Source organism: Clarias gariepinus, chromosome 17, assembly GCF_024256425.1.
Source record: "Clarias gariepinus isolate MV-2021 ecotype Netherlands chromosome 17, CGAR_prim_01v2, whole genome shotgun sequence".
NCBI lineage: Eukaryota > Metazoa > Chordata > Actinopteri > Siluriformes > Clariidae > Clarias > Clarias gariepinus.
In genome coordinates this window covers 325001-349403 of record NC_071116.1, presented here as the reverse complement: position 1 = coordinate 349403, position 24403 = coordinate 325001, and the positions used below count along the sequence as shown (strand labels likewise).

The following is a 24403-nucleotide window of genomic DNA, read 5'->3' as shown; positions in this document are numbered from 1 at the left end:
ATGATGAAGATCACTGCACATGCAAACTACTCCTGATATGCGGCACTCCATGACCCGGAAAACACTACTTCTTGTGCCATAATAAATGAACACTGTATTGCAGCAGATTGTAACCAAAATTAAATGTTTAAGTCTTATCTTTTTCATATAGTCTCAGTCCCAGGAAAAATGTCATCAACAAATATTTTTCGCCATTATTTTCGTTGACGAAATTAACACTATATATTATGTACAGCAGTGTGTAATTTATAGTGTTCAGTGTATAGTGTGTAGTTAATAGTGTGCAGGCAATAGTGAGTCGTGTGTAATGTATAGTGTGCAGTGTATGGTGTGTAGTGTACAGTATATAGTGTGCAGTGTATAGAGTGTAGTATGTAGTGTAATAGTGTGCAGCGTATAGTGTGCAGTGCATTTGTAGTGTATAGTAAGTAGTGTAAAGTGTGCAGTGTATAGTGTCAGTATATAGTGTGGTGTAGATAGTGTGCAGTGTATTGTGTGTAGTGTGCAGGGTACAGTGTGTAGTATTTGGACCCCCAAAATTGAGAGGTGATCTTATCAATGAGCTTGGCAAACATTTTTCCTCAGTCTTCACCCAGGTCAGGAATCTTGGTGTCATTGTGGATGAAGACGTAGTCGGTGAAGCAAAACGAGGTCGATATCCTGGAAAACTAGGACGAGAATAACGCTGGTAAATTGGGCTGGTAAGGCACTCAATAAACTGGCGATGTGGTGGTGTCATAGCGTGGTTTAAATAGGCATGATGGGTGATCACTGATATGGGTTGAGGCGGTAAGATATAAGAAGTGGTTATGAGAATGGAATTGGAGTTCTTAGGTGATCATGGAGGGGCTGCGGCTTGACGTGTCGTGACAATATATAAAATTGCCCCTTATGTGGCAATGCTACAAAACTGTAGCAGCAGTGCAGCGCATAGTGTGTAGTGTGCAGTGTCTAGTATACTGTATAGTGTGCAGTATTGTATTGAATTGTGTGTAGCGTATAGTGTGTAGTGTATAGTGTGTAATGTACAGTGTGTAGTGTGCAGTGTCTAGTGTGTACTATATAGTGTGCAGTATTGTATTGTATAGTGTGTAGCGTATAGTGTGTAGTATATAGTGTGTAATGTATAGTGTGCAGTGTCTAGTATATAGTGTGCAGTATTGTATTGTATAGTGTGTAGTATATAGTGTGTAGTGTGCAGTGTTTAATATGTAACGTATAGTGTGTAGTATATAGTGTTCAGCATATAGTGAGTGGTGTATAGTGTGCAGTGTTAAATGTTATGGTATAGGGTGCAGCGCATAGTGTATGGTGTCTAGTGTTAAGTGTATAGTGTGCAGTAGTGATGCGCGGGTAGGGTACTTTTCCAACTCGCGGGTCCCGCTTTTATTCAGCCCGCCCTAGCCCGCCCCGCACCACTGTATCTATTTTTACACCCCGCCCCGCGACCATTAAATAGACATACTAGGCATTGTAATTCAAATAAAAACAGCCTTTATTTCAGCCTGAAAGTGCTTGGAAACATCGTGTGAACTTACAACAACATATGATTATGAATATGAACGATAAATCAGGTCATATTAATAACAAGATAATGATACACATTTTAAACATTTACAAAGCAGCGTTTGTAATCTAAGCTAAACAATTTTTTATTTTAGATTTGTATAGGGCAGGGCAGGTATTTCTACTTTAGCGTTTACAGCCCACTGACCTATTTTTTCATTTATCACACGGAAATGTTCATTTAGCGTTTTTACGTTCGCTGTGCAAAAAAAGATTGCTAAAACATTAGATTTCGCAGCCTGATCTTTTTTACTTTTAATGATGTAAAGTCCTGACCTCAATTTCTCCCGCACCTCATCTTCCATCTTTTATTTCTTTGTTTTTGTTGTGACTGGCAGCGGTAGCTGCTTGGCGCTTTCGTGACTTGTCACGTGACGTAACCTTATCAAAGAACTTATATGAAAATAGATATTCCCAAATATTCAATATAGGCTTTAGGGAATTGCACGCAACATACATGGATTTTTTAATTTAATTTTGTTTTTAATGACCCGCCCCAACCAAAGTGACAATTCCTTGTTACCAGACGACCCGCGCATCACTAGTGTGTAGTATATGTTGTGCAGCATATAGTCTGTATTGTATAGTGTGCAGTATATAGTGTGCAGCATATAGTGTGTAGTGTATAGTGTGCAGTGTGTATAATGTGTATAATATAGTCTGTATTGTATACTGTGCAGTGTGTAGTGTGCAGCAAATAGTGTGTAGTGTATAGTCTGTATTGTATAGTGTGCATCGTATATTGTGTAGTGTAGTGTGCATCATACAGTGTGTAGTGTATAGTGTGCTGCGTATAGTGTGTGATCTATAACGTGCAGTATATAATGTGCAGCGTATAGTGTGTAGTGTATAGCGTGCAGTGTACACTTTGCAGAATATAGTGTGCAGTGTCAGCGTTGTCTGGGGTAGCTCAGTAGTTAAGTCTCTTGACTACGGTTTGGAAGGTCCAAGGTTCAAATCCTACTAACCACGATGTTGTCCCTGTTTGGCCCTTGAGCGAGGCCCTTAACCCTCAAGTGCTCAGATGTATAAAAATTATGAAAATGTTAGTTGCCCTGGATAAGGGCATCTGCCAAATGGCTAAATGTGAAGTATGTAGCAAATAGTGTGCAGCGTATAGTGTGGATAGAGCAGAACACGGTACCTGAGGTGTGATTTTTAATCTTGCTTTTATGCTGCAACTACCGAACACCTCTCCTACCAGCTCTCATTTATTAACAAAACACTCTACTGGACTCGAAAATACAGTGACTGGAATCCCCACCCCCACCCCACATACAATCCTTAATAATGATTAATGCTTATGATATGCTGTTTAAATTTAATTTATAAATATTTAAAGTCTTCATGAAAAAGAAGACTCTTATTGAAGAAATTTCATTTAGGAAATTATTGCTATACAGTGGAACCTGCATAATTCGTTCTTGAAGCAGGATAGTATTCCAAAACACTCATAAACCAAATCAAATTTTCTTATAAGAAATAATTGAAACTCAAATTATTCGTTCCACAGCCCAAAAAAAAATAAAAACATTAAAAAAATAACTCAACATATAAAGTAAAAATAATAATAAAGTGATTAGGATGGTCTAGGGTATAATAACATTTACCTTACATGTTACTTACAATTGTTTGTATGTTACAGAGATAGCGAGGCAGTGTGATGTAAATAACGGAGGCTGTGAGCAGTTCTGTGTGGTGGATAAACTAAAGGGTGTGGTGTGTGACTGTGCTGATGGATACACAATCGGCGCAAATGAAAGGAGCTGTGAGCCGAGAGGTAAAGCCTTGCATTCTATTTATCTCTTCACTTTCAAGTTACGTTTCTTTCACTTTCATCCCTAAAACATAAAAAAAAACATTCAAGACTTCAAAAAGACATTATTAGACTTCAAAATGGCCACCATGGTCACCACCCATGTTGAAAAGTTTTCCCCCTCACATATACTAATATGCCACAAACAGGAAGTTAATATCACCAACCATTCCCATTGTATTAAGGTGTATCCATAGAAATAGCCCACCTTGTAGATAATTACTCATGTGTGTTGATTATTTAACCCTGTGTGTAGATAATTACCCCTGTGTGTAAATAATTACTCATGTATTACCCGTGTGTAGATAATTTAACCCTGTGTGTAGATAATTACCCCTGTGTGTAGATAATTACTCATGTATTACTCCTGTGTGTAGATAATTACCCTTGCGGCCGTCTGGCGAGCAACATCGGCAACACTATGGGCACAAGAACGTTGAACATTGAAGAAACCGTGAACCAAGTTTACGGAAACATAAATGAGAATATGACTCAGAGGAATTTAACAGCAGTAAACAGCACAAACTCCACTGAGCTGAGCAGGACCACCATCAGGCCAACACTAGGAAAACATCACTGGGATTTCTTTCCCACTTTACCCACCATCACTGGCAAGACCAACACTGAGCAGCGCATTGTGGGAGGACTGGAAGCAACACCTGGAGAAATTCCTTGGCAGGTAAATGTATGTGTGTGTGTGTGTGTGTGTGTGTATATATATATATATATATATATATATAATGTGAGTGTGAGAGAGATAATGGATATAATTCTCCCTATCCTCACTAGGTGGCACTGGTTGACAGAAAGCAGCTGGTGTTCTGTGGCGGTTCTCTCCTGAACGAGATGTGGGTCATCACCGCAGCTCACTGCCTGATGGAAGTGGGGATCGGAAACTTCTTTGTCAGATTAGGTAAGAGTCAAATTAAACTGAGAACACTGGGAGTTCTACTGGGTCAGAAATCTGTGAAGTTCTCCATGAAGTGATGGACCAGACTGTACAGAGATCTTTGTGCTCAGAGAGAGTAGCTGATGATCATTAGACAGAACACTAATGACTCAAAGATCTCAGGGTTTTCTATTGAAACAGATTCTGGTGATCCTGACAAACCATATAGTACAGGCCCTTGGGTTCTGTCTTCACATATCGAGAAGATAGAGAGATAATTCAAGTTCAATAAATAGATAAACAGCCCAAGATCTCTGAGTTTGGACAATTTTAAAGATAAAAAATCTATAAAATAAAATATAAAAATACCCTGGCACTGTTTCTTGCTTTCACTGAGACAGGTTCTGAAGAGATCTTTGTGTTTAAGGGTTTTTTTTTGTTTTGTTTTGTTAGAACAAACTACAGTAACTGGAGATCAGCACCTTGCAAGGACTGACTTTTCAGAAATAATGTTTTGTTTTCTTTTAAGGACAACCCTGAGATCCTGAAACTGAACTCTTTTTCTGTCTCTTGTTCTACTTTTCCACCAGGAGAGCACAATGTTAACATTGACGAACAGCGGGAGGTTGATCGTGAAATTGACAAGCACCACATGTATCCCAGCTATCAGTACGGGCAAAGCCACAACCATGACATCGCCCTGCTAAAACTCCAAAAAAGTGTCACGTTCACAGACTATATCATCCCCATCTGCCTGGGTCCAAAAACCTTCACGGAGAACCTGCTGAAGAGCGCTCCTCTCTCAGTGGTAAGTGGGTGGGGCCGGCTGCGCTATGGGGGGATAGAGTCCGACAAGCTGCAGAAGGTCGAGGTTCCCTTTGTAGACCGCACAGAGTGCAAAGGCAGTGATAAGATTTCACGCTTTATGTTTTGCGCCGGGTTCCTAACAACCCGCAAGGACTCATGCCAAGGCGACAGTGGAGGACCTCACACCACCAGACAAAACAACACGTGGTTCCTGACGGGCATCATCAGCTGGGGGGACGAGTGCGCCAAAGAGGGAAAATATGGAATCTACACACGCTTGTCCAAGTACATGCCCTGGATCACAAATATAACTGGAATAAAAAAAATTTCTTCTGGATGAGGAGAAGGAGATACATGAATACACGCAAATCATGCTGTTTCTTACTGTCAGTTTCCAGAAGCATTTATCACTCATTTGTCACTCATTTATCATCAAAAGGTTTGAACAATTTTCTAAATTATGTCATGTTGATGAAATCAGGAGATAAGTTAGCTGTAAAGCCGTCTGTGTTTATAAAGCAGTTGATTAGCAACCGGAATTTGCTAATGAGTGAATATTTAACAACACTGTACATGGACATGTGCTTTTGCTTTTTCTCAACATTGGAAAATAAAAAAAATTAAACATGATTGCATTTATTTTGGCACAATAAGTTAATAAACAGAAAAGATTTACATTCAACACTAAAGTAAGGAAATGTGTTTTATAGTGTTATACTTCTTGTGCTTAAATGTGATTTAAAAGTATTTTAAAGCTCAGACACTATGATGTCTACTGTACATGTACCCTCTTGTATCTAAAGCTCCTTGTGGATATTTATGGCTTTATACTTTCAGCTATAAAACACACCTCCACAACCACCTGAGCAGTGGAATTATAGCAAGGCTAGCTTAGCGCATACAGCAAGGAAGACTAAAGGCTTTAAAATATAGCAGTGTGTGTTTGTGTGTGTGCATATAAACAGTGAAGCATTATGCTAAAAAGCAGACTGTAACAAATCCACAATGATATGAAAACACTACTAACCTTAAAAACCTGATTAGGAACAAAGTGCTGTGTGTAAAAATGTATGATGTCACAATTTGGCACGAAGTAGATCCTAAGACAGGTGAGTGTTTTTTTTACACAGTTCAGTCTGTCACATCTGAGAGAGAAGCACAGACAGGAGTGCCATGCCTGTGTGAATTGAAAGGGTTTGGAGGAAGGTAGTCTGATTATAGTTTATCAATATTTATATTTGTATATTTTTAGATCAAATAAAGATCTAATGTTATAATAATTATCTTATACCACAAACTAGCATGACAGTAAACATGCTAATCCATGAACTAGCTTTATAGCACGCACACAGACACAGACACACACCCTTAGCCAGCTCCATACACAGCTCACTTTACACCGAAGTTCTTATGATGTTCCTGGGTGCAGAAATCTCCTGTACACACACACTGTAGATGCTAAACACTGTGGCGATGGTGAAAGTGAAGGCTGTGTTTGAGGCTGTGCTATCGCATTTCCTGACTATACACAGGTGAGGTTTTTTTTTTTTTACCTGACACATGGTTCTTAAATAAGCACATGGGCGGAGCTTCTGCTGAAATCTGATCACCTGTAGTTCAGTCCTGTTCAGCACAAAGTACTGATTTGAACACAATATAGAAAATAATAATAATAATAATAATACACAACACTAGTTTGTGTACACACACTCGCAACCCTGTTTTATCCAGTAGACTCGACCAGATTCATGTATCGTAACTGATGGAGCGTCACCTACCTTACACACACGAACACCCAGGCATGTCAGTGACACACACCTAACACACCTGGCCTCTGAACACACTCACACTACACCATCTATTGTCCAGGAAATGCAGTGCTGTTTTTGGCTAAATTGTGTATCTGTGTGTGAGTGTGTGTGAGTTCCCATGTTGGATAATAATGTAGATGTTTCCTTCCACCTGGAGGATCTCATCACGGCGTGTTCATCGCTGAGCTTATATTTCCCGAGCCTGTGAAAAAACACACACACACACGCAGAATGTGTGATGATAAAGGTTTTCAGGACAGGACCTGGAATAAAGAGAATGCTAAAGGTTTCTACAACACTTGAGATAATTTATTGCTTGTGTTTAATCTGCTCCATTCACAGAGCCCATGATACAGTGCAGCAGTGCATTTTGGGTAAGTCGACTGAGTCTCTCATCTAACAGACGGGTTGAGGGAAAGTGTGAAACGTGCTGTATGTATCTGCACACTTGTTTTTCACGTAGAGTTAAGAAGAGATGTGGTGAGAGGCTACGGTAGCGAAATTATCTTTAGAACTAAAGAAAGTTTTGTTTGAGAGAAAAACAATTCTGAAATAAAACCTTCACTCACCGTAAACTCACCTCCTGGTCTGATCACATGACTTCTGTCCACATTTCCCAGAATTCTATGCAGGGCATCAGATTGGAGTTTCCCCTCACCTCCCCGAGTCAGGTTTTTCACATCCCTAATTCAGTGCAGTGTAATCACAGAAACATCGTTAGTTTAGAACCCGCCTCATGTTTGTTTATTATAATTATATCAATGTTTAATGTTCATTTATTATAATTATATCAATGTTTAATGTTTATTTATGATAAATCACTGACCACAGGCCTTCTGAACTCTCCTGTAGTAAGTCAATGACATCACCATGTTTTATGATGACTTCATTTTTACCACACTTCAGGTGGTCCACCAGGGCTCGGTATTTCCCAGGAACCTGAAATAAGTCAGATTATTGTTATGAAATCCTTGGCTTTAAAAGTTCTAAAACCTCCTCTGCTAGTTTAGTTTATTGGTGATGAGCAGATCCACACGGCACCTCGGTCAGCAGCAATCACAACACTGTGTTTCTGCACAAATTCAGAATGTTAAATGTTTAAACTGAGATGTTACTCACCAGCAGGACGTCGTCTTCGTCTGAGTCGGAGATGAAGGACAGGTCAGTGGTCCAGTCCTCTAAACTTTCACAAATGTCCACAGAGTTTGAGGTTCCTGGCCAGCCTGAAACACACACAACCGACTGTTCATCAAACATGACGTGATCCTAACCACTCAGACTACCTCACCCACACAGAGTGATTAACCAATCAGATGTTAATTGCAGCCATTTGAACGAATAAATCGACCCTGCATGCTATAAACTACCTCTTAAATACCCTAAAAGCAACAGACTCGGTTGTGAAACAATCCAGACTTGTGTGTGAGGTTGACCTGGTTTACCTCACCTGCCTCAAATGTCCCCAAACATCCCTGAAGTCACTCTGTGCTCCTTCAGAGAGACATTATTGAATCCTCAAACTCCCCCAAAACAACCTCCAAGTCTTCCAGTTCAACCAAATATACAATAACATGCTCTTACAGTATCTATTAATTTCCCCAAACTGCCCAGGTGACATCCACTCCCACCCTGATCCCCGCTCACACTCACTGCGGCGGTTGCGGTTCTGGGGTCGAGGTGAAAACATCACAGGGTCTGTCAGAACTGGACTGGAGCTCCCTGACTCGTCCGAGTGCACCGGCGCCCCCTTACTGTGAGGAGGGACATCAAAACAACCTGAGCAGGCTGCGATGGGGGCAGGGCTCCAGGACATGCAGACCGACGCCCTCTCCATACTGACCAATCAGAGAATCGGATCGAATGGCACACGATCGAACAGAAACACAACGGTCACAACATACACTCACACACAGACACACAGACACAGACACACACAAAGTCACGAGCAAGAAGTCTACAGGTCTGGGGCTAGTTCTCAATCAACCAAAAGATACCAGATCACACTAAATAAATGGTTTCATACTTTTATCCAACAATAAAGTGACATAAAAATGTAAGATAGTTAAATATTTTACAACTATCTCAGTTTATGACAGGTTTAAGATCTTTATGATTTAATCCTTTATTATTCTCTACAGTATGTACATTTAAAACGCATTTCTACTTTCTATTTCTACTCATTGTGTTCTGGAACCTGAACTGATGTGGAACACAATCACCCCAAACCAAACCACTCTAAAAATATTGGCACCCTTCAATGCACACACTCTCAATTTTTTTTTTTAAGCTATGTGAAATAACTGTTAGATGCAATGATTAAAATTTTTCATATAAACATTATGAAAAAATGTTTGCTCTTTAACAATTGTTAAATGTAACAACTTCTTTTTTTATGATAGCATTTTGCTTAACAATGTTAATGCTGTTGTGATTTACCTGACAGTGTTCCTGTGGAGTACAGGTATGAGCATACACACAGATTAAATCCTCTAAACAGCATGCGTGTCATTGGACAGCGTGCCCCTTACCCCCTCCTCTCGCCTTTACACACACACACACACAACCTCACGGAGACACTGCCCTGTCATGATTCTTTTCAAAAGTAAAGTGCAGTTTAATTTGTTTATTTTTACTTTACAGCAGCAAATTCCTTAGTGTGTAAAATTCAATGCTTATTCTTCCTCTCCTCTTACTTTAGCTTCACATACATACACAAACATACACACGCATGTACACATCCCCTGCGCACAAACTCTTATCTGTCGGAATTTATTTTTTTACTTTTTTTAAAGGTAAAGTGCAGGTTCATTTGTTTTATTTTTATTTATATTTTGTATTAATTATTTCAATTGGGGGCTGTGGAACGAGTTCTTTGACTTTCCATTATTTCTTATGGGGTAATTTGCTTTACGAGTGTTTTGATATACAAGCACAGTCTTAATCCAAGGTTTCATTGTACTAAACCAACTACACACATTCAGTAATTAACTGCTGACTTTGTTAATAAAGGGTGCCAATAATTATGACTTTAACTGCACATTAAAAAACTGTTCCCAGATTAGCTAAAAGATTACTTTAGCTGAAATCTGGAACACATGCTGCTGCATACACACACACACACATACACACAATTTCAGGATGCAGAATAATGTACGTGTGCAGCAGAACAATGACATCAAACAGAGCTAATAATGCAAAGTTAATGTAGTGTAGTGTGTGTGTGGGTGTGTGTGTGTAAGGGAGAGAGAGTGTGTTCTTCTGCACTGACTGAGCTTCACCTGTTCACCAGAAGAGGAGAGAGGGAGTCTGCACTTTCATCTGAGAGAAAGAATAAAAAGGGTCAAAAAGAGATTTGTCTGTAACTAAATGAGATTAAAATGTTCTATTAACCTGTTTGTGTGTGTGTGTGTGTGTGTGTGAGAGAGAGAAAGAGAGAGAGAGAGAGAGAGCAAGAGAGAGTAAAATCCTTAACCGGTTTTCTGGTGGTTTGTAAGGATTTTTCTGATTTCACTGAGCCACGCTGACTTCACCTCTACTGTAGGAGCCTGAAACAAACACACAGCTGTATTAATGTTCTCCTTACTGCACTAACACTGTATAAAGTTTTGATTAGGGTACAGGTGAGGGGATTAAGATGTATAGATTAGGGACTAGGGTGCAGGGTCTGGAGATTAGGGTGTATGAAACAAGGTGTATTATTCACATATATACAGGTGTATAGGATAAAATGTAGGGATTACAGTGTAGAGAGCTAGTGTGTGGGAGGTAGGATGTGAGAATTAGGGTGCAGGGATTAAGCAGGATGATAAGAAAGCCATTCAGGACATACAATATGTAAGTGAGGAGTTTACCTGCACTACGTACACTTCCTCTCTCCCACTGTACCAGATCTCAAACTTCTTTACATCTCCTTTAATGTTCTCTGTGATACCCACAGCACTCATCTGCAGAGCAACACACACAAACACACAAACACACACACACAATCTTTTGGATTTTGTTAAATATAAGCCAGCAGTAACTTAAAGACTGCGTCCCATTATCAGCTAATAAATGGCACTGTGGGTCCTAAACATAACTAGGGCTGCAACTAACAATTATTTTAATAATTGATTAATCTGTCGATTATTTGTTTGTCTGTTTATTTTTTGTTGTTGTTGTTTCGATTAATTGATGAATCAGAAAAAAAAGAAAAGCATTCATTTCCAATCCTTTATTCAAAAGCAGAACTAAAATCTTTAGAAAGTGCACAAACATGTTGCTCCTTGAGCTGTTATAATAATAATAAAATAAAATGGACTAACAAAAAAAACTGGGTCTAACAAAAAACATAGACATGTATGCTTTACATCTGCCAAATATATACAGTGGAACCTTGGATTACAAGCATAATTTATTTCGGAAGCAGGCTCGTATTTCAAAACACTCGTAAACCAAATAAAATTTTTAAAAACACACTAACAGAATTTTATTATCTTTTCTGCAAATTCATCAACTTGTACATTAGATCCTCCACCGACTCATTTCTTTTAAACAGCAATAACAGAACCCCTGTTCAAAATAATTAATTCCTCATTCAGCATTGGGTATGTGACAAAATCTTTTAAATTAGCAGTAATTAAACCGATAATTAAGAAACCTGACCTCGACCCCTGTCAGCTGTCGAATTACAGGCCAATATCAAACCTCCCCTTCATCTCTAAAATTCTGGAAAAGATAGTAGCGAAGCAGCTATGGTGATTATTCTGCATGTTCTCTAGTGGAGTTTGGTGTTCCACAGGGTTCAGTTTTAGGCCCACTGCTTTTTCCCCTTTACATGCTTCCTCTGGGCAACATAATCTGTAAGCATAGTATTCGTTTTCATTGTTATGATGATGACACACAGTTATATGTCTCAGCAAAACCAGCTGGGAAAAACCAGCTTACTAAAGTTGAGCAATGTGTGCAGGACATAAGATATTGGATGCTAATTAACTTCCTTCTGCTTAATCCTGATAAGACAGAAGTTCTAGTCATAGGACCGCATACAGCTAGATGTAAGCTTTCTGATCACACTGTGATTTTAAATGGCCTTTCTGTTCCATCAAGTGCAACAGTAAAAGACCTCTACGTGAATATAGATTCCAGCCTTTCATTTGAAGCTCATGTAGATAATATTACCAGGATAGCATTCTTTCACCTCAGAAATATTGCCAAGATAAGAAATAATTGTCACTAAACGATGCAGAAAAACTAGCTCGTTCTTTTATCACCTCTAGGTTGGACTATTGTAACGCCTTACTGTCTGGTTGTTAAACTAGGTGCATAAACAAGCTTCAGCTAGTCCAGAATGCAGCAGCAAGAGTCCTCACTAGAACTAGGAGATATGAGCACATCACACCTATCTTATCTTCACCTCATTGGCTCCCTGTGAAATATTGCATTGATTTTAAAATACTACTATTGACGTATAAAGCATTAAATGGTCTCGCACCGCAGTATCTGAGTGAACTGCTAGTGTCTTACGATCCGCCACGCCTACTTCGATCAAAGGATGCAGGCTGCTTGTCAGTACTGCGTATTATGAAAACTATAGCTGGGGGCAGAGCTTTTTCTTATAAAGCCCCAAAATTATTAAATAGTCTTCCAAATAGTGTTCGGGACTCAGACACAGTCTCAGTGCTTATGTCCAGGCTAAAAACATATTTATTTAATCAAGCCTTTTTATAAATAGATTAGCCTTAGGTAAGGAAGCAGATCTGGGGGACTCATGGACGTAGAGTATTATGGTGAACTGGTATGTTTAGATGCTGTCCTCCCCACTCTCATTGATCACTCAGGTTTGTTGACGGTGAGGTGATTGGTTGCTTTACATCTCAGGAACCCCTTATGTCTGTGTTTCCTTCTGGCTCCTCCCTTTTAGTTATGCTGTTATAGTAGGTCCTGCCGGAGTCTCTGCTTGCACTTTGCACTTCATTATACATTATGTGACTGCGACCAGACCTAACTGTTATGTCTCCTCTTTTGCTCTCTCTCCCCCTCTCCTCTACCAGTGATCCAGACTCCCTCTGCCCACCGGACCTGTCTGACCCATCCTGGTGCCCCGCTTCTGGTTGGAGATCTCGTCACATGGGTGCCCCATGTGTCTCTTTGGGATGCGTCCGGTGTCTGGGGACGGTTTTACTCTACCATGAAGACGGTTCAGGCCTCGACTGGTGTTGACAGCTGTTTCTCTGAGGACTTGACTTGGCTGCAGTTGTTCGATAGTTCAAGACTGCAATTTCCTACAAGTAGGGCTGGATAATAATTCGATATCAATATATATCGCGATAGAATTTTTTCAATAACGGTGATATGATTTTTAAACACATTTCTGATATTTCAATATACATTTGAATATATATATATACAGTGACGGACTGGCCATCTGGAGTAGCGGGAGTTTTCCCGGTGGACCGGCCCAGTCTGTACGGGAAATATATAAAAAGTCAAATTCAAATTCAAATTTTATTTGTCACATACACAGTCATACACAGTACGATATGCAGTGAAATGCTTATACGACTGCCGGTTTTCTTAAAAAGAAAATAAAAAACTATATATAAAGAATAAATATTAATAAAAAGAAATAAAATACAAAGGAAAATAAATGTAACTAGTAAAATAAACAAACTGTACAAATAAGGGCATGTAAAAATATCACAAAATAAAGAATATAGGAATATGGGGGGGGAATTTATATATATAAAAATTTTAAAATGTTTTAAAGTGGCATTAAAATGTTTGAAAGTGGCAAAGTGTCATGTGCAATGGCAGGTTAACATGTATTGTATAAAGTGACTTATGAAAAGTGACATGTGCAATGGCTTCAGATATGTAAATATGTATTGCATGAATGTTTCCATGATTGTCCAGTCAGTGTCAATGTTTAAAAGATATTACTCCTGTGTGGTGTGATGTGATTGAGAGACCTTATCGCCTGCGGGAAGAAGCTCCTCCTCAGTCTCTCTGTGTTGGCCTTCAGGGAGCGGAATCGCTTCCCAGACTGCAACAGAGAAAACAGTCCATTGTTGGGATGGCTGAGGTCCTTCACAATCTTCCTGGCCTTGGTCCAGTACCGCTTGCTGTAGATCAAGTGCAGGTCAGGGACCTCAGGGTGCGGATGATGTGCTCAGCTGAGCGCACCACCCTCTGTAGAGCTCGTCTGTCCTGCATGGTGCTGTTTCCAAACCAGGTCGTAATGTTTCCCGTCAGGATGCTCTCTATGGTACAGGAGTAGAAATTCCTGAGCACCTTAGAGGGCAGTCTAAAGTCTCTCAAGCGTCTGAGGTGGTAGAGACGCTGCCGGGCCTTTTTTACCACGGTGTTGATGTGACGGGACCATGACAGGTCCTGCGTGATGTGAACACCGAGGTATCGGAAGCTGTCCACTCTCTCCACTAGGCTCCTGTTGATGATGGGGGTCTGGTAGTTCCCCTCCTGCTTTGTACTAAAGTCCACTATCAGCTCCTTTGTCTTGCTGACGTTCAGGAGGAGATTGTTCCTCTGGCACCAGTTCTCCAGATTTACAATCTCCTCTAGGTAGGCCGACTCATCATTGTTGGTGATCAGGCCCACCACGACAGTGTCGTCAGCAAACTTGATGATGGCGGTGGAGTTGGTAGTGGCCACGCAGTCGTGGGTGTACAAAGAGTACAGCAGGGGGCTCAGAACACAACCCTGGGGGGCTCCAGTGCTGAGAGTGAGTGAGGCTGAGACATGTCCGCCCATCCTTACTGCCTATGGTCTTCCATTCAGAAAATTGGAGATCCACTGACACATGGATGAGCTGAGTCCCAGGTGCTCCAGCTTGGTGGTGAGTGTGGAGGGAATTAGGGTATTAAATGCAGAGCTGTAGTCGATGAAGAACATTTTACCATAATTCCCTTTCCTAGTAAGTGAGTAAGTGATGTGTGGAGGAGATGAGAGATTGCATCGCTGTGGAACGGTTCTGGCGGTATGCAAACTGTAGCGGGTCGAGTGTGTCCGGTAGTGAAGAAATAATGAAGTCTCTGACCAGGCGTTCAAAGCACTTTATCACTACTGAGGTGAGAGCTACAGGGCGATAGTCATTAAGAGAAGCAGGATGAGGTTTCTTCGGAACAGGAACAATGATGGACTCTTTGAAGCATGTGGGGATCACCGACTGAGATAAAGAGATGTTGAATATCTCTGTGAACACAGGTGCTAGCTGGTCTGCGCAGGCTCTGAGGATACGACCTGAGATGCTGTCTGTTCCTGCTGCTTTCCTGGTGTTCACTCTCTTGAAGGCTCTCCTCACGTCATGCTCGGTGATGATAAACGCGTTTCCGGTGCTGGCAGTGTCTTCCTGTCTGCAGCCGTTAGTGCCGCTAGCATTAGCATCGCTAGCGTCTTTAGCTGCAGCCTCGAAGCGAGCATAGAAAGTGGCTCGTCTGCCAGAGTCACATCCGCGTTCGTCATACCGGTTGTTGGTGTTTTATAGTCCGTAATTGTCCTTAATCCCTGCCACAGGCTCCTAGAGTCACTCTGTTGGAGTTGTGACTCTAGTTTTCTTCCGTAGCACTGCTTCGCCTCTGTTACCGCCTTCCAGACACTGTATGACGCAGCCTTGTATGGTTCCATGTCCCCCGACGTCCCGTGTTGTAGGCAGCGGTGCGAGATCTCAGAGCGTCGCGGATGGTTTTATCCACCCACGGCTTCTGGTTGGGGATTGTTCTGATAGTCTTTTTCTCCACGGTATCATCCGCTAGTTTCCAGATGAATCCCACAACCGCTTTCGTAACACGCTGACGTCATCATCGGAGCTGTTTCGGAACATGTCCCAGTCATCGAGTGTGTCCTGTAACGCCGCCACCGATTGGTCCGTCCAGCCTGCGACCTCTGAACCGGAACTTCCTGTTTCAGCTTTTGTTTGTATTTTGGCATGAGGAAGATGGCGGCGTGGTCGGATTTACCAAACGGAGGATGAGATTCAAATTAAAATTTTATTTGTCACATACACAGTCATACACAGTACGAAATGTAGTGAAATGCTTATTAAAGAATTGAAGCTTATAATAGTAATAAATATGAATAAAAGAAATACGATAGAAAATTTAAATAATAAAATAAAATAAATAAAATAAAATTTAACTAGGAAAAATAGAACTAAAAATAGAAACTGAAAATAGAAATGTACTGTACAAATAGAGATATAATGGTGTGCAAATATGCATAGAAAAAGTGACTTTGTGCAAAGGTTATTAAAGTGTCTTTGTGCAATGGTCCAGAATGTAAACGTAAACATGTAGTGTAGATGTGCGTAGAGTTGTCCATAGTGTCCATGGATGTATAAAGATTGATTGATTGATTGTGAAAATTGTGAAAATATTGTGTTAATTCTGCATAGATTGTGCCTTGTAGCCGTCCTTGACCGTTGTATAGCAGTGGTCCAGTGTCCTTTCGCCCCTGGTGGAGCAGGTGATATGCTGGTAAAAGTTCGGCGCTGCGCGTTTGAGGTTGGCACTATTAAAGTCCCCCGCTACAATAAGCGCAGCGTCCCGGTGTTGTGATTGTTATTGTGTGAGTGCCTCATGCAGCTCGCATAAGGCAGTTTCCGTGTCCGCTTGTGGTGGAATATAAACGGCGCTGATTATGACTGATGTGAACTCCCGAGGTAGATAAAAAGGACGACACATGATGGACAGTAGTTCCAGATTTGGTGTGCAGGAGCGTGTGAGTTGCACCAGCTGTTGTTCACCATTAAACACACGCCACCTCCCCTTGACTTCCCTGTCCGTGTCCTGTCCATGCGGTGAACCGAGAAGAACTCGGCCGGCTGGATGGCGTGGTCCAGCACCGCTGGGTTTAGCCATGTCTCAGTGAAGTAGAGGAGGTTGCAGTCCCGAATGTCTCTCTGGAACTTTATCCTGGTCCTGAGGTCATCGAGCTTGTTCTCCAGTGACTGGACGTTGGCAAGCAGGATGCTAGGCAGAGGTGTGTGGTGTGCACGGGCTCTCAGCCTGTTCCTGACGCCGGCTCGTTTCTCTCCGGGCCGCCGCTTCGCGTCACGTCCTTTGTTCTCCCTCAGGATCTCACTCGGCCAGCTCAGATCCAGGGTTAAAAACGTTGAATTGTGAGTACATTGTATTTCAATAGAGACAAGAGTGTCTCTATCATAACTAATGTACTCCATGGTGTACAACACTGAAAACTAACTTAAAAAACAAAAACAGAGAAAACGTGGTCGGAGCAGTCGTGACGGCAGCCGACCTCACCGGCGCCATCTTGGTGACGGAAGCCATAATTTTGCATCTATTTCCTAATCATATGGATAAGTGCGTCGATCGCACGGGCGCCGCCGACAAAGAGGGTGTTGTTGCGGGAGAGAGCGGTTAATTTACGACAGCTGTTTACGGGAGTGTAGTCCAGTGTGGGAGATGCATTGTGGGTGATAAGGTCCGGTGTGTGTAAACGCGAGTGTGAGATGTAAGCTGAGATATAGAGCCTGAGTTTTGTTTTCTCTTCAGTAGTTTTTAGTTGGATTTAAGTGTAAGATCCACTCGAAAGGTTGTACTATAACCTGACAATGCAGCAAATAAAAGAACGAGCATCGACCAGTTTGTCCATCTCATCAGTACATGAATTAACGGGTTGTTACGCTGCCGCAAGCAACATTACAGATATAGCAGAGAAGCTAACAGTGTGTTTATGTTACCGCGCATGTGCATGTATTGCCCTCCCTCAATATACATTAGACACCTTCACTTTTAATTTATGGAGGGAGAGATATTGATCCTTTCTCGATGCAGCAAATTTCTTTGAGCAAATTAATAATAATTTCAATGAATGAAAAGGAGGAAGAATAAAAGGTGGAGCTAAAAGTTACACAAAAACTTAAAAAAGCTTTAGAGGTAAATGCTGTGAAATGCTTTAAATGAACAGATTCTGCCTTTGGTGTGAAGGAAAGTTCCAGTTCCGCTCTGACGGCTCTAACATTACAGTCACGGACAGCGAGGCTGAATCCAGCAGCCCACCACATCTCACATCATAATACGCTGGCTCATTAAAGTGGAGATTAGTTTTTAAAACCACATACTAGTATAAAAATATAACACAAACAAAAACGTGAATAAAAAAGTATCACTGAACATATATTGGGTCATATTTGTAAATCAAAGAAACAAAGGAAAGAACAATTAGTTAATTATTCAAAGTTATTCAGATCAGTTAGTATGTTAGTATGATTTTGAAAGTGCTATAACTCCACCTGGCACAGTTTCACCCCAGAGGAACAATCTGACTACATGTGCAGGGCCATGGAAAAGTATTTGCCCCCCTTCTGGAAACCTCTAGAGCTGTCATAAGGTGTCATCAACACTCAACAAAGTTCCGGCCAGAGCAATGTGTTTTTGTTGTTGCTCACTCTTTATTTATTTTATTATTTTTGTTTCTTTATCCTGGCTGAAGCAGTTTGTTTGTTGTTTCAATTTATATGAATAATCAGACTGTTCTAGTTTAAATGCATATATATATATATATATATATATATGAATATATATAATTTTAATAGGAGGAGCCTGGAGGTATTATAGACATCCATTGTGTGTGTCCTCGGCAGTTTTTTCCTGAGGCTTTTTAATATTGTCCATACCAATATCGAAATTATATTGTATCGACCAAAATTAAGAAAAATCTCGTGATATAAATTTTTGCCATATCGTCCAGCCCTACCTACAAGTCTATCTAGTCTCCAATAACTACCTGGACTCCATATTAACATCAATTAACATCAACTTTTATGCTGAACTGGCTAACACACCTAACACACAGTATGAGTGCAGATCAATCCCTGCTATCCGTTATTACCCAAATGAGGATGGGTTCCCTGATTGAGTCTAGTTTCTCTCAAGGTTTCTTCCTATTACCATCTCAGGGAGTTTCAGAGACTATCTGACCATTTTGATTCATACACATTCACATCTCATACAACTTAAATAATTCTTTTGATTGTGTAAAGCGATAATGACAAATTTTTAAAGCGCTATACAAATAAAGTTGAACTGAATTAACTGAATCACTGCTGTAACGTAAAAATAAAACAAATTAACCTGCATGTTACCTTTGAAAAGAATCGTGACAGAGCAGTGTTTCTGTGTAGAGCAGAGAGAAAGAGTGTGTGTGTGTCTGTGAAGGTAAGAGTGAAAGTAGGAGGGGTCTGTGTGTGTGTCATAGTGTCCAATGACGCACGCACACAGACACACACACAGCAGGCAAAGAGCAGGCTAAGCCTTTGGCAGAAAAAGAAAATGGATCTTTAAACCCTCTAATGAGACTTTCTTTTGCTTTACACGCGCGCTATACACACACGCATACAGACACAAAATAAAATATGTTTTACACACACACACACACACACAAACAGTACACGCGACCCAGCAGAGGAGACGATTACCCGATTACGGATTTCTCTGCCTCCGCCATGTATCTTTCCTCTACCTCCACTCGTTTTTTTTTTCTCGCTCCGCCATGTCTATGAGCCGCCGAACTCTGCTAGCATCAGTGCACGAGACAGAGCGTTCAATCCGCTCCGCCCTCAAAAAAGTTTTTTTTTAATAATCAAATTAAATGTATTGCCAACGCTTTTAGTAATCAATTTTTATCAATTGAATCGATTTGTTGTTGCAGCCCTAAATACAACATTAACCCGGAACCCGTGTGTGTTTGAGTTCTGACCCTGAGGCAGTGTTTGAAGCTGTAGGAGGCGGTGCGTTCGGCTCCGTCCCCATTCTCCTCCCTTTTTTTACAGAACAGCAGCGCCCTCTCGTGGAGGAACAGGTGTCTCTGCATGGGTTTAAACCGAGCCATGTCCTTTACACGTGACAACTTCCTGCTCATCCACACACTGAACGAACCCTGCATCAACACGCGGCCCAGGTCACACAGATCCCCCTGCACACACACACACACACACAAATACACACACACATGCAGACTTACTGGAATTCTACGTAGAATATTAGTCTTGGTGATTTAAAAGTGCCCCATGTCCTTATAGCAAATACAACACACACACACACACACACACACTTTACCTCATATCCAGTTATGGCGATTTGGTGCATGGAGTCATTAACTGATTTGAGGAGGTCCAGCATGGCATTTAGCGCCCCCTGGAGTTCACACGCATACTGTGATTGTGTACTGTGCTTCAACAGCTCCTACAGACATATACACACACACACACACACACACACACACACAGTAAAGTAAAACAGAAGTTCCCAGGTAAGAGCAATGCAGAAACTACATAAAAAAATGACTATCATATTTTATGTATTTATGTTTTAAATCCCACTGGATGTGTTTAGTGAAGTATAACTCTGAGCAGTAGTGTGTGCGTGTGTGTGTGTGTGCGCTCAGTGTGTGTCCTCAGCACCGCCATGGTGTATGATGTGTACCTTCAGCAGGAGCTGATATTTGGTCAGACGCTGAACAGGTTTCAGTAAATATGAATCCAAATCCAGTTTGTGCTTCAGTTTTCTTTTACACTCCTACAGAAAGAGAAGATTAACATGACACGACTGTACAGATAATAACTGCTTATGAACTGGTATACTGTGTACACTCAGACCTGCAACATCCTGGAGTGGCTGTGTCCCAAATCACACATTTCAGAGTGCACTGATCACGTTCACTGTGTTTTGCGAGTGACACTGTCTCCATTCCTGATACATCAGAGTTAAGCATATAGCATTGAACACTTTTAACCTTAAAGGTTATGGCCACATCTATGTAGTTAACGGGGCGGGGCCATCAGATGGGCGGAGACATGGGCTGCATTTTGTTTTTGGTAGAGTGTAGAGTAAATTGTCGCTACAGCATAGACGGCAGTGAAGAGGAAATTTAGGCCGGCCCATTTTGGTTGGTTCTAGTAAACACATCACATTCTATTCTGAGTAATGTCTTGTTATCTAGTACATAATCTAGAGTACAGTGTGCTGTTTAGGACACAGAACATTAACACACTAATACACAAACACCCTGATACACACTTTGTTAAACACTATAACACACAAACACCCTGATACACGGCATGCAGACCAGACAGCATTAGTGCCTACCTGACAGTTTTTTATTCACTGTATCACAGAAACAACACACACTGCAGTGTAGTTATACTCTAATTAGCTTTTATATTGCGTATATGTGTATACTGTGTGTGTGTGTGTGTGTGTGTGTCTTGTGTATATATATTCGTGAGTGCAGTGAGCTCATCATCAGTATAGAGTACCTGGAAAAACGGAGAGTCTCCACACTGCCTCCACATGGCCTCTGAGCGGGGTTTATTCTGACAGTAACGCTCATACACCTGAAAATTCTCCTTCTGTAACACACACCAAGCAGAACAGCAAAGGGTACACACACACACACACACACACACACATACCTGTTATAAAATTCTAAATATATTCTGTACTTTACTGAAAACAGTGTGGATTATAGTGTGTTTCCGTGTGTGTTAGTGTGTGTATTGTAGTGTATATAACACTATTAGCGAATCATGTAGTGTTTAACACAGCGTGTATCAGGGTGTTTGTGTGTTATAGTGTTTAACACAGTGTGTATCAGGGTGTTTGTGTGTTATAGTGTTTAACACAGTGTGTATCAGGGTGTTTGTGTGTTATAGTGTTTAACACAGCGTGTGTCACGGTGTTTGTGTGTTATAGTGTTTAACACAGCGTGTGTCACAGTGTTTGTGTGTTATAGTGTTTAACACAGTGTGTATCAGGGTGTTTGTGTGTTATAGTGTTTAACACAGTGTGTGTCACGGTGTTTGTGTGTTATAGTGTTTAACACAGTGTGTGTCACGGTGTTTGTGTGTTATAGTGTTTAACACAGCGTGTGTCACGGTGTTTGTGTGTTATAGTGTTTAACACAGTGTGTGTCACAGTGTGTGTCACAGTGTTTGTGTGTCATAGTGTTTAACACAGCGTGTGTCACGGTGTTTGTGTGTTATAGTGTTTAACACAGTGTGTATCAGGGTGTTTGTGTGTTATAGTGTTTAACACAGTGTGTGTCAGGGTGTTTGTGTGTTATAGTGTTTAACACAGTGTGTGTCATGGTGTTTGTGTGTTATAGTGTTTAACACAGTGTGTATCAGGGTGTTTGTGTGTTATAGTGTTTAACACAGCGTGTGTCACGGTGTTTGTGTGTTATAGTGTTTAACACAGCGTGTATCAGGGTGTTTGTGTGTTATAGTGTTTAACACAGTGTGTGTCACAGTGTTTGTGTGTTATAGTGTTTAACACAGTGTGTATCAGGGTGTTTGTGTGTTATAGTGTTTAACACAGTGTGTGTCACGGTGTTTGTGTGTTATAGTGTTTAACACAGTGTGTGTCACAGTGTTTGTGTGTTATAGTGTTTAACACAGCGTGTGTCACGGTGTTTGTGTGTTATAGTGTTTAACACAGTGTGTGTCACGGTGTTTGTGTGTTATAGTGTTTAACACAGTGTGTGTCATGGTGTTTGTGTGTTATAGTGTTTAACACAGTGTGTGTCACGGTGTTTGTGTGTTATAGTGTTTAACACAGTGTGTGTCAGGGTGTTTGTGTGTTATAGTGTTTAACACAGCGTGTGTCACGGTGTTTGTGTGTTATAGTGTTTAACACAGTGTGTATCACAGTGTTTGTGTGTTATAGTGTTTAACACAGCGTGTATCAGGGTGTTTGTGTGTTATAGTGTTTAACACAGTGTGTATCAGGGTGTTTGTGTGTTATAGTGTTTAACACAGTGTGTATCAGGGTGTTTGTGTGTTATAGTGTTTAACACAGCGTGTGTCACAGTGTTTGTGTGTTATAGTGTTTAACACAGTGTGTGTCAGGGTGTTTGTGTGTTATAGTGTTTAACACAGTGTGTGTCACAGTGTTTGTGTGTTATAGTGTTTAACACAGTGTGTATCAGGGTGTTTGTGTGTTATAGTGTTTAACACAGTGTGTGTCACGGTGTTTGTGTGTTATAGTGTTTAACACAGTGTGTGTCACAGTGTGTGTCACAGTGTTTGTGTGTTATAGTGTTTAACACAGCGTGTGTCACGGTGTTTGTGTGTTATAGTGTTTAACACAGTGTGTGTCACGGTGTTTGTGTGTTATAGTGTTTAACACAGTGTGTGTCATGGTGTTTGTGTGTTATAGTGTTTAACACAGTGTGTGTCACGGTGTTTGTGTGTTATAGTGTTTAACACAGTGTGTGTCAGGGTGTTTGTGTGTTATAGTGTTTAACACAGCGTGTGTCACGGTGTTTGTGTGTTATAGTGTTTAACACAGTGTGTATCACAGTGTTTGTGTGTTATAGTGTTTAACACAGCGTGTATCAGGGTGTTTGTGTGTTATAGTGTTTAACACAGCGTGTATCAGGGTGTTTGTGTGTTATAGTGTTTAACACAGCGTGTGTCACGGTGTTTGTGTGTTACAGTGTTTAACACAGTGTGTATCAGGGTGTTTGTGTGTTATAGTGTTTAACACAGCGTGTATCAGGGTGTTTGTGTGTTATAGTGTTTAACACAGTGTGTATCAGGGTGTTTGTGTGTTATAGTGTTTAACACAGTTTGTATTAGTGTGTTAATATGTTATATTGATCTGTTTTCTGCATACTCTCTCCAGAAATCTTGCCCCCACTCTCTCCGGAATCTCCTGGCAGCTCTCCAGATCCTGAACAAATATCCTAACATGCACACACACACACACACACACAAACACACACTGCCATGAGGTTATTTTTTTTTTAAATTTTGTAAATGCACTCAGTGTGGTGTGTGTAGCATGTGAGGTGTGTGTGGTGTGTGTGGTGTGTGTAGTGTGTGAGGTGTGTGAGATGTGTAGTGTGTGAGGTGTGTGAAGTGTGTAAGGTGTGTGAAGTGTGTGAGGTGTGTGTGGTGTGAGGTGTGTGTAGTGTGTGAGGTGTGTGAGGTGTGTGTAGTGTGTGAGGTGTGTGTAGTGTGTGTAGTGTGTGAGGTGTGTGTAGTGTGTGTGGTGTGTGAGGTGTGTGTAGTGTGTGTAGTGTGTGTGGTGTGTGAGGTGTGTGTAGTGTGTGTAGTGTGTGAGGTGTGTGTAGTGTGTGTAGTGTGTGAGGTGTGTGTAGTGTGTGTAGTGTGTGTGGTGTGTGAGGTGTGTGTAGTGTGTGTAGTGTGTGAGGTGTGTGTAGTGTGTGAGGTGTGTGATGTGTTTTTTTACCTGCTGTGAAATTTGTAGATCTCTGGCAGATTTCCAAATAAAACCTCCTTCTTGTCTTTCAGCTCCGATGGTAAGATGTGAGACAGGGTGGGGTTATCCATCTCAGCTCTGTAACCCTAACACACACACACACACACACACACACACACACAATTATTTGGATTTTGTTAACCACAAGCCAGCAGTAACTTGAGGGCTGCGTCCCAATATCAGTTTGTGTGTGAGTGTGTGTGTGTGTGCTTCTCACCAGTAGAACACTGAGCAGCTCCTCCACATACAACTTTTCTGTGTCAATCAGCTCCCT

The 24403-nt window shown here is 41.0% G+C and overlaps 2 protein-coding genes across 4 annotated transcripts in view; one reads left to right on the top strand and one right to left on the bottom strand.

The window, feature by feature from the left end:
* Positions 1-5705, top strand: part of f9b (coagulation factor IXb) — an 11955-nt gene extending 6250 nt beyond the window's left edge. Inside the window, exons 5-8 of the mRNA XM_053516247.1 lie at positions 3212-3346; positions 3760-4061; positions 4172-4295; positions 4862-5705. Coding sequence (XP_053372222.1) covers positions 3212-3346; positions 3760-4061; positions 4172-4295; positions 4862-5418 — 1118 coding nt within the window. The 3' untranslated portion in view covers positions 5419-5705. The remainder of the gene's footprint in view (positions 1-3211; positions 3347-3759; positions 4062-4171; positions 4296-4861) is intronic.
* The window catches only part of LOC128545712 (proto-oncogene DBL), a 25281-nt gene continuing 6343 nt past the window's right edge, over positions 5466-24403 (bottom strand). The window contains exons 13-27 of one of the 3 annotated variants that reach the window (XM_053516245.1): positions 24347-24403; positions 24100-24215; positions 23521-23590; positions 21162-21254; positions 20329-20421; positions 19963-20088; positions 19604-19819; positions 10741-10833; positions 10362-10434; positions 10168-10207; positions 8540-8724; positions 8009-8112; positions 7716-7828; positions 7459-7573; positions 5466-7091 (exon numbers count right to left, since the gene is read on the bottom strand). The exon at positions 24347-24403 is cut by the window's right edge and continues 10 nt beyond it. In XM_053516245.1, coding sequence (XP_053372220.1) covers positions 7077-7091; positions 7459-7573; positions 7716-7828; positions 8009-8112; positions 8540-8724; positions 10168-10207; positions 10362-10434; positions 10741-10833; positions 19604-19819; positions 19963-20088; positions 20329-20421; positions 21162-21254; positions 23521-23590; positions 24100-24215; positions 24347-24403 — 1509 coding nt within the window. In that variant the 3' untranslated portion in view covers positions 5466-7076. The remainder of the gene's footprint in view (positions 7092-7458; positions 7574-7715; positions 7829-8008; positions 8113-8539; positions 8725-10167; positions 10208-10361; positions 10435-10740; positions 10834-19603; positions 19820-19962; positions 20089-20328; positions 20422-21161; positions 21255-23520; positions 23591-24099; positions 24216-24346) is intronic. The other 2 variants (XM_053516244.1, XM_053516246.1) reach the window with 2 other exon arrangements.